Genomic DNA, 9,816 nt, shown 5'->3' with positions numbered 1-9,816 from the left:
CCCTTCCAACAATAAAACTTTTTCTTATAACAAATCAACCATTTTTCTATTTTGGGGAAAAAAAATCTTTATTATAAATAAACAATTAAATTTTTTTATATTTAATTTGTATCATTTTTGTTTATGTTAAATACATTAATGTATTAAGAAATTAGTCTAAATTGGAGACGCACAATGATATTAGAGTTAAGTCGGTATTAGTCAATATTTTAATATTATTATTATTATTAATCATGAGCCTGAGGCCGAGATTTGGTCAATATTTCAAACCTTATTTATTCAATGCTGTAAAAAGACCGACCAAAAAATGTAAAAAAAAAAATAAATAAAAAAAATAAAACTAATTTCTTAGTACATTCCTTTCATTTTACCGTCAGTTGAAAGCTAAAATAAAATGCATTATTTATTACATTTGTTTTTAAAGTTATACCAAGGTGTGTAATTATAAACGTAAGTTGTACAAAAAACTCCCACATCAGTGCATCCCTATTTTAAATAAATAACAGTTTAGATTTTGTGTAAAAATGATTACTAAGATTAAAGAATTTCTCCCAAAAAGTAGAAACGGTCAGTACTGTATGTTGTTAATTGTTGAAAGGGCTCAATTAATGTAAACACAATTTTACCTATTATATGTAAGAAATGCAAATATCACAATTAAATGTAACATTTATAATTATTGTACAGTACCATTTTGAATTGTTATTATTTGTTCATTCATTAATTAATTGAAATATACTGTAATTTACTGCATTATACAGTAAAATTACACTTTTTTAACGTGTTTAAATTGAAAATTCATTAGAATTGAAGACATTTGGACGCATTACTGGTGAATTAGGCCTGGATTTTGAATGATAAACCAAATTAAAGATAGCTTTTAAAGCCAGTAAATGTGGTCAGAAAGTGAGTAAACTGCAGTAAAACCTCAACGTTCACCAACAGAGTTTATAGTCCTGAAGTCCTGCTGTATAAAGTCCTGCAGATGTTTCTCCTTAAAGCCTTTAAAGCTGCTTCTGTTCAACACATCCCATCAGAAGCACCGCAGAGCATTATAGTGCTAATATACACAAACACAGCTAACAGCAAAAGTTTGGGCACCACCTGTTTATATTCACTAGTTTATATAACATTATTATACATTTACACTGATCAAGAAGAGCATCGTGATTTTATAAATATTTCTACACTGATTATCCTGTTATTTTTCGAGCTATTTCTCCTCGTAGATGATAAAGTACAGTCAGAGATAGAAGCTCAGAATCTAGTCCTTTATCAGTAGTGGTGAGGGCAACAATTTCATAATGTAATTTTTGATTAATAGTGGTGTAAAAAAGTATTAATTAAGCAAATTGGACGATGTGCATCATTGGAACGTACAATTTCATGTTCTCTTTATGAAATGTTACGCATTTGCATCGTTTGAAAACCAGAGGTCATTTTCTCACTAGTGCAGGCAGGAGAGCCAGTGGGCGTAAGCTAAGGGCGAAGGATAAGCAAGTCATTTTTGAATAATTTTTGAACTCAAAGTATTTAGTTTTTTTAATTTTTTGAAAAGCTGAAAGGATCAACAGATTTCCAATATAAATGTAGTGGAAAGTGAAAAGTAAGATGATGTTTCAATTTTGAATGCAGCCAAATTAAAGTATCGCATTTTGTCGATTTTTGGAAAAAATCAAAGGATTGCTCCTTATAGTGCAAAAAATATGGTAAAAAGTCACCAAAAAACAGAAATACTTTGGTGAAGATACACAAAAACCTATTTAAGTAGAGCAATGAAGCATATTTCCTTAGACAATTATATTTTCACTGTAGATTGCCCTAATTAATAATTGATAAGAAATAAAACAGCACAGTAGTTTGTTTAGGAAACATTTATAGAAGGTGCATTTTTATTTTAGATTTTACACTTAAAAAATAAAAAGAAGAAAAAATCTCCTTTTTTTTGTCATTCCAAATTTGTTCCAAATATTGTGAGAAAATCGAATCGTGAATCGAATCGTGAACACCCCTATTAATCAGTGTAAATGTGAATGTGTGTTAAATTCAGTAATTAAACAGAAATAAAATAGATTTACCTAAATATAGAGCAGGGGTTGCAACCCTTATCCACACCGGCCAATCAGAAGATCATGTGATCAGTAATTTTGAGGACTAACCAATTGATTACCACAGTGAAATCCACCCATGTCTACCGGTTCCAACACCTTCACAGCAGAAAAGTCGTAAAAAGGTGCCCAAACTTTTGCATAAACTGACCCGTCGTCTCCAAAAAATGCCAGAAAAGTAAAAAAAAAAAAAAAAGATAAACAAAATAAACAAAAATACAAACAAAAATAAAGATAAATTTGAATGGAAGTCCAGGTTCCTCAGGAGCTGATCCTCCTCTTATCGTCGAACAGACGGCGCACCGTGTAAACCTGAGTGAAGGCCACCACCAGCATCACCATCAGAGAGGTACAGGACCAGAAGGAGACCCGCCACAGGTTATCCTCCAGCAGGTTCCGGTCTCGAGCTTCGAACGCCCGCAGGACCGTCTGCATCTGACGACTTCTCTCCAGGTGACGATGCACGGAATCCATCGACTCCTTCAGAAATATATATAGATAATCCGTAAATATATACTGAAGTGATCTATCAGATTATGAAGGAACACATAATGAATCATGTAGTAACTTAAAAACAGTGTTAAACAAACCAGAATACTCTGTGAAGAAGCATAGGTAACTTGTGGTTTCTGAGGCTGGAAACTTATGAATTTATCCTGTACAACAGAGGAAACTCTCGCTCTTCCTTTACGTTCCTGGGTCAGTCCTGATGAGTGCCAGTTTCATCATTATAATCATGGTTTTGATGATGTTTTGTGGTTCTTTACTTAGTTGAGTAGTTCTTACTTCTCATAATCTGGATTCGAACATTACTCAAATATTCACTATTCACTGTATACCTGTAACTCTACCTCTTCACTACTTTACTTTAACTGATGCTCTCAAACACTTTATTAAGAGACAAGAAATTCAAGTAATTAACTCTTGATGAGTTCAGCACAGCTGTTAACTGAAAGCCTGAATTCCAGGTGACTCTACCTCATAAAACTGACTGAGAAAATCCAGCAGAGATGTTCAAAACTGATCATGTAAGAATATAAAATATAAAACATATTCTGGTTTGTGTAAAACCTTTTTTGTTTTCTAAATAATTCCAGATGTTTTTCTTCATAGTTTGTCATGAGTTTGTGTTTTGATTTTTATATTATCTTTTTGTTTGAATTGATTTATTTTAATATATCACAGTCACAACATTTTGTAACGTTACTTGATATTATTTTATTTGTCCTATTTGACAGTTTTACTAATTTTATTATTTAATATGTTATTTTCTATTGTCCCATATTTTATTTGTTAATTTTACATAACTTTTATTGTTTTTTTTGTCCTTTTCTATTTTTCCTTTTTATTCTGATTTTATTCTCTCTGTACGTTCAGCACTGCAGAGCTGCATTTTAATGTATTAAAGGTGCTTTATGAATAAAGTTTATTACTTAGTTTTAATCTACAAAACAGAATATTTAAAGGTGTGTCCAAACTTTTGACTGGTACTGTGTATATTGTCATGGAAAAGCAGTATATTGTAGTAAACTGATCATGAAATGTTTCTCTTGATGGATGGAGTCGTGGATGTAGATAAAGTCTTACCCTGATATCCTCCAGTTTGTATTCTAACAGGTTCTCAGTCTCTCCAAGCCCCGCCCACTCGTCGTCTGCCCCCGCGTCATTGGCCGAGCTCTCCAGAATGACCTCGAAGAAAACCATCTTCTCGGAGAATCGGCTGAAGCTGTTATCAAAGCAGAACTGATAATCCCCCTCCTCCGTCGGCTCCACCCTGAACCCCAGCACAGATCATTACATTACATTAGATATACATTATATATATACAGTACATTACATTAGATATACATTACATTACATTTCAGTACATTACATTACATTTCAGTACATTACATTACATTAGATAATGTACCTACTAGGGATAAATGAAATATTTGGCAACCAAAATTATTAAGCTGAAAATGGGGGGAGCAAAAAACTTTTTTGGGGGAAAATGTGAAAAGCTCTAAACATATGTATTAAACAATGGTATTTTAGCATGATAAAATATTTTAAGACTATTTAATTAGTGCATTGCTAAAAAAAAAAAAATACCCACGCTGTGATTTTGAGGGGTTTATAAACTGTATATATCTCAAAATGTCAACTTTACAGAAGAGAAAGAAGAAAAAAAAACTTATTTAATTACAATGGAAGCAAATTTAAAAGAGTTTTTTTTTTCCAAATCATTTTGGAGCATTTTTATTGGTCCATTTCCCATAAAATTCTAATACAATATAGTGAACTAAGTGAATAACTAGCCAGATTCACATTATTGAGGGTAAAAATAATCAAAATCGAGATACAAGATTTTTGAGCCATACCAATGAAAAAAGAGACATAAAAATGGTTATATTCTGATACAGAAACTAATAGAAATGGTTTAGAGATGATCTAAGAATAAATAGAATAAATAAACTGTGAATAAATCAGCATTAGTGAGTTAATCAGGTGGGAATACATGGCTCATCAGGAGCTCCTGTGGATGATGGTGTAGATGATGGAGGTGTAGATGATGGAGGTGATTATGGTGTTGGTGATGGTGTAGATGATGGAGGTGATTATGGTGTAGATGATGGAGGTGTAGATGATGGAGGTGATTATGGTGTAGATGATGGAGGTGTAGATGATGGAGGTGTAGATGATGGAGGTGATTATGGTGTAGATGATGGAGGTGTAGATGATGGAGGTGATTATGGTGTTGGTGTAGATGATGGAGGTGATTATGGTGTAGATGATGGAGGTGTAGATGATGGAGGTGATTATGGTGTAGATGATGGAGGTGTAGATGATGGAGGTGATTATGGTGTTGGTGATGGTGTAGATGATGGAGGTGATTATGGTGTAGATGATGGAGGTGATTATGGTGTTGGTGATGGAGGTGTAGATGATGGAGGTGATTATGGTGTTGGTGATGGTGTAGATGATGGAGGTGATTATGGTGTAGATGATGGAGGTGATTATGGTGTAGATGATGGAGGTGTAAATGATGGAGGTGATTATGGTGTTGGTGATGGTGCTGGTGGTGATGATGGTGGTGGTGATGGTGTAGGTGATGGTGGTGGTGATGGTGTAGGTGATGGTGTAGGTGATGGAGGTGATTATGGTGTTGGTGGTGATGATGGTGGTGATGATGGTGGTGATGATGGTGGTGATGATGGTGGTGATGATGGTGGTGTAGGTGATGGATATACGTACATGTGAACACCGTCTGAGCGTCTGAACTCTGAGACCAGCTGGACTCCATGAGGAGAGATGATGGAGAAATCTACATCCATACCTGCTCCAGCAATCACCTGTAAAACACACATAAAACACACATAAAACATACAAACTCAACAAACGTACAGATTTACGAGAACTCCAATGATCAAAATGACTGTAGAAGAAAGTACACGGCTGCTAACATTTCAGCTAATCAGTGTTTATCCAGGTTTACTGCAGTGAGATAAGAGGTTTAACCGGATCTGTACCAGAATACAAACACCAGAACCTCCTCCACCCGTTACTCAAACACTACATCAACACTACACACTGTACAAACCGCTAACACTGATAAGATTCCTTCACATTAGCTTTTAGCTTATTTACTCTATAGCCTTCACTCGCCTCAACAACAAACTTATTTCAGATCTACTCAAAGGCTTAGTGTAAACCTCCGTACATTCATTAGCATGATGCTAACTGCAGTCAAAAAACATCACACACTCTACTCAACCTGTGTGGAAGAGTTTGGTCATCTGTTTTTGTTTTTTTACTTAATGAGCTAAAAACTGTCCAAAACATGGATTTGCACAATACTTTTGTCCATTTCTGAGGTTTTACCACTTTAAAAATGAATCATTTTCATTCTACATGTGACCGACAGCTGACTAACACTCAAAATCCAGATATACTCATCATTTCCTACGTAAATACTTTGGTTTTGTAGGTTTTATACTGGAGGTACATGGCTAATGTTCCTAACCAGTGATGCAAACCTACTATAAGTACATCAGTTAGCATGATGCTAACCGCAGGCCTAAATATTAATCACTACTCAAACTGTGTGGAGGCGTAGAGTAATCCCTAACAGACAGTTGTATTAATAAATTAGTTCAAAAACAGGATAAAAAATAAAAATATGCCAATTACTAGATATTAGGTATTCAAACTTCTGGTAAACATTTCATTTTGGATCATTTGGTTTCAGTCATAAATGCTAATTGTGAAGCATTGCTAAAATTAATACATACATTAAATGTACACTTGGTGTAATATTCTAATATTTGGTATATTTTGGTTCAGTTTCTGATAAAAATGTAATTTTAAAACATTCCTAAAAGTAAAATATACTGTAATCTTCTGATTTACAGCAAAACTTCTTAAAACAGCCCTTTTAAGATAGCTTTTTAAATATTTTTAAAATCACAGGTAGCCAAATGCAGAGTTAATATTAATCTACACCTGAAGGTTTCCCTGAGGACAGGAGGACTAGGTGAGTAGAGGATTAAAAACACAATGGTGTTGAAGAAAAGAACATTTTAATAATAGTGAGGCTCTCAGATTAGCTATATTTAGCTTCTTTAATCTAAACAAGCCTTTAAAAACAAGTCAGTTGACTTTTTGGCCGTCTAATTACTGCAGAAGGTCTAATTACCATTAAAACAACTTATTTTACATCCCTGATCAAATCCGACAAAAACCTCATGAATAGTTTGTCCTTTTTAACTTTAAAATGCACAAAAAGTATATATTTTTAAGTTTGTTCTGGCGGCTGCGCCTGCGCATATCTCCATAGCACACTGGCTGTCTTCTGCTCTCTGCACAAGCAGCAAGCTGATTGGCTCTTTTTGTTGAAGGCGGGACTTTATCCAAAAACAGGGGCTATGATTAGCATTACAAGAAATCCCATTGGTACAGTCTCCTCATTAATATTAATCTCTGAATAAACATGTGTTTGTGGTCTCAGGCTTCAGGATCCAATCAGCTGCTAACAGGTTTGATTTAAGGGTTTGTGGGATTTTGAGTTTTTACTACAGATATACCAATAATATGGAATTTCAAATATATCAAATATAGTTCAAAAGTCAAAAATGTCTGGAAACACAGGTGAACTTTACATTTTTACAGGATGTGTGTCTAAATATTAATTTGTACATTTTTGAAGCATCTGATTTACTTCTGCTTTCAAAACAACTTCAAAAGAACCATCAAAAAAAGCTGATTCTACAGGAACTGCAGACAACCACTTCAGGCTATTTCACACAGCAGGGTTTCGCAATTAGCCACATCATTAACACCACAAGAGTCTTGAAATAGTTTTTGTCTTAAATTATCCAGCTTTTAACTTACGAAAAAAACATTTTAAAATCTTACTGACCTACTGACCACAGATCAGTGCCCTATCACTTCCAACCACGCCACTGCTTTCAAAAATAAAAAATAAAAATACACTTTATGCTATAATTACTAAGTACTTTTTGGCCTGTGCTAACAGAGTGACTGTGTAAAAACGGCCTAAAAACAGCTTAAAAATAATCCCCACATTTGTAATTATGTTAGTTTGTCCAAAAACTATTTTAAAGACAATATTAATTAAGGAACTATGTAAATGTTATGTGTCCTAAAGTTTGAATCATTAAATTTAAAATGTAATGATGCACTGAATTAAAAAAAAAAACAGTTCATTTATAAACAGAGCCAAGTAAAAAAATTGAATTATTTATGAAAATTGTTATTTTTCTATGACAAATAAAATAGCAGAGGTGCTGTTTTTATATTTTATTCTTACTTTTAGTATTTAGTATTCAGCCTTCAACCAAAAGTGTAATACTGCTTTAGTGGTTTAGTGATTTTAGACATTTCGGTGAGACTGCTGCCCAAACTTTTAGTGCCCTAAAAGGTGTTCTAGTCAAAACAAGTCCAAACCTGGAACTGCTGACCACATCTCACCGACCTAAACCCTGAACCCTGAGGTTCATTAAGTCTAAAATTGATGTACCGACCACAAACTACTGACCACAAACTACTGACCACAGTGAAGTCTCCTGAACTCTGGAGCTTCTCTATTGACTATATTGAGTCCTAAGTCTGAATCTGTAACTGCTGACCACAGATCAGTGATATCAAAACACAAAACATCAACAACTCTAAACTGCAGATTTCTGATTTCAGAACTCAAACTAAATAAAACCACCTCAACCAGTGTCTAACCATCTCAATCACCTCAACTAGTGTTTACCCACCTCAACCTTCTCAACCACCTCAACCAGTGTTTAACCACCTCAACTCTCTCAGCCATCTCAACCAGCTCAATCACCTCAATTAGTGTTTACCCACCTCAACCAGCTCAACCACCTCAATTAGTGTTTATCCTCCTCAATCACCTCAATTAGTGTTTACCCTCCTCAACCAGCTCAATCACCTCAATTAGTCTTTACCCACTTCAACCAGCTCAACCACCTCAACCAGTGTTTAACCACCTCAACTCTCTCAGCCATCTCAACCAGCTCAATCACCTCAATTAGTGTTTACCCACCTCAACCAGCTCAATCACCTCAATTAGTGTTTACCCACTTCAACCAGCTCAACCACCTCAATTAGTCTTTACCCATTTCAACCAGCTCAACCACCTCAATCAGTGTTTAACCATATAAACCATCTCAACCACCTCTACCAGTGCTTAAGCAGTTGGTGCTGTATATTCGAACAGGTGAATGGTGTGCAGGTTCTGTATGTTCTACAGGTGTGCAGGTTCTACAGGTGTGTAAAGTGTAATTGTAGGTGGGTACTGTGCAGGTAAAGGTACTCACCTGGTACTCCACCTCCATGGTACCGTTGCGCGCGGCGCTCTGGTAGAAGCACTCGGTGTGTCCGGCCGGAAGTACGAAGGTGAGCTCGCTGTCGGCTCCCGGGCTGAACGCGGCGGCGGCTGCGGCGGAGAGCGCGAGCAGCGCGGCGGCGGCGGTGAGCGCGCGGAGGGCGGAGCTCCGCGGGAGCGACATGCTGCTCTAGAGCCGAGAATCTGCCGCAGTCCCGAGATAAAACCCCGACATCAACACCACCTCGACCACCTCATCCCCCTTCCGCCACACTTCCTCCACCAACTTCTCCTCAACCCCCTCCACCAATCACAGCGCAGCGCTGCACACCCGCCAATCACAGCGCACCGAGTGTCCCTCCCTCCACCAATCACCGCGCGAGGACCGCCTGCGTGTAAATGACGCATAAAGCACTTATAAAAGTAGTTAATAAACTTTTCTATTTTAAACACGCGCGAGATTTAGAGTTTAAATTATGTTCATGTAATTATTTTTACTTTTGAGATCAATAATAAATAATAATAAATAAATTAATAAACTGGTTAATAAATTAACTATTAATAATCAATTAAATTCCTGTTTAATACAAGAAGAGATTTTTAAAAAAAATATATAATATACAAAAATAAAAGCGATTTATCAAAAAAAAGAACTTTATTTAAAGCCAAATAAAGTGATTCTACTTTGTTTTACTAATTTCATTGATAATTAATTATTTGTTTGTTGTTTTCGTATTATTGAACAATTTGTACCATTTTACCTCAATGAATTAATTGGTCAAATCAGCAAAACCAGCAAAAACCAAACCAGCTATTACTGGATGTAAACTGTAGGCTTAAAATGTAAAAAAAAAAAAAAAAAAAAAA

At 35.4% G+C, this 9,816-nt stretch overlaps 1 protein-coding gene across 1 annotated transcript; it reads right to left on the bottom strand.

Annotated features, from left to right (window-relative positions):
- Positions 1–336: 336 nt before the first annotated feature.
- On the bottom strand, positions 337–9,236 carry tmed1b (transmembrane p24 trafficking protein 1b). The gene is made up of 4 exons (XM_007236286.4): positions 8,942–9,236; positions 5,346–5,443; positions 3,696–3,882; positions 337–2,588 (listed from the first exon to the last, which is right to left on the bottom strand). The coding sequence occupies exons 1-4, from the start codon at positions 9,131–9,133 to the stop codon at positions 2,370–2,372; spliced, it is 696 nt and encodes a 231-aa protein (XP_007236348.3). The 5' UTR covers positions 9,134–9,236; the 3' UTR covers positions 337–2,369.
- Between the last annotated feature and the right edge of the window lie 580 nt (positions 9,237–9,816).

The sequence above is a fragment of the Astyanax mexicanus genome, chromosome 21 (assembly GCF_023375975.1).
Source record: "Astyanax mexicanus isolate ESR-SI-001 chromosome 21, AstMex3_surface, whole genome shotgun sequence".
In the NCBI taxonomy this organism is placed as follows: domain Eukaryota; kingdom Metazoa; phylum Chordata; class Actinopteri; order Characiformes; family Acestrorhamphidae; genus Astyanax; species Astyanax mexicanus.
The sequence above is the reverse complement of the archived record's forward strand: the minus strand, read 5'-3'. Positions and strand labels throughout refer to the sequence as shown.

Coding starts and splice junctions, on each gene's coding strand:
- tmed1b (XM_007236286.4), bottom strand. CDS start 9,133: ATGTCGCTCCCGCGGAGCTCCGCCCTCCGCGCGCTCACCGCCGCCGCC. Junction 5,444..8,941: donor CCATGGAGGTGGAGTACCAG/GTGAGTACCTTT, acceptor TGTGTTTTACAG/GTGATTGCTGGAGCAGGTAT. Junction 3,883..5,345: donor CGCTCAGACGGTGTTCACAT/GTACGTATATCC, acceptor GCTGGGGTTCAG/GGTGGAGCCGACGGAGGAGG.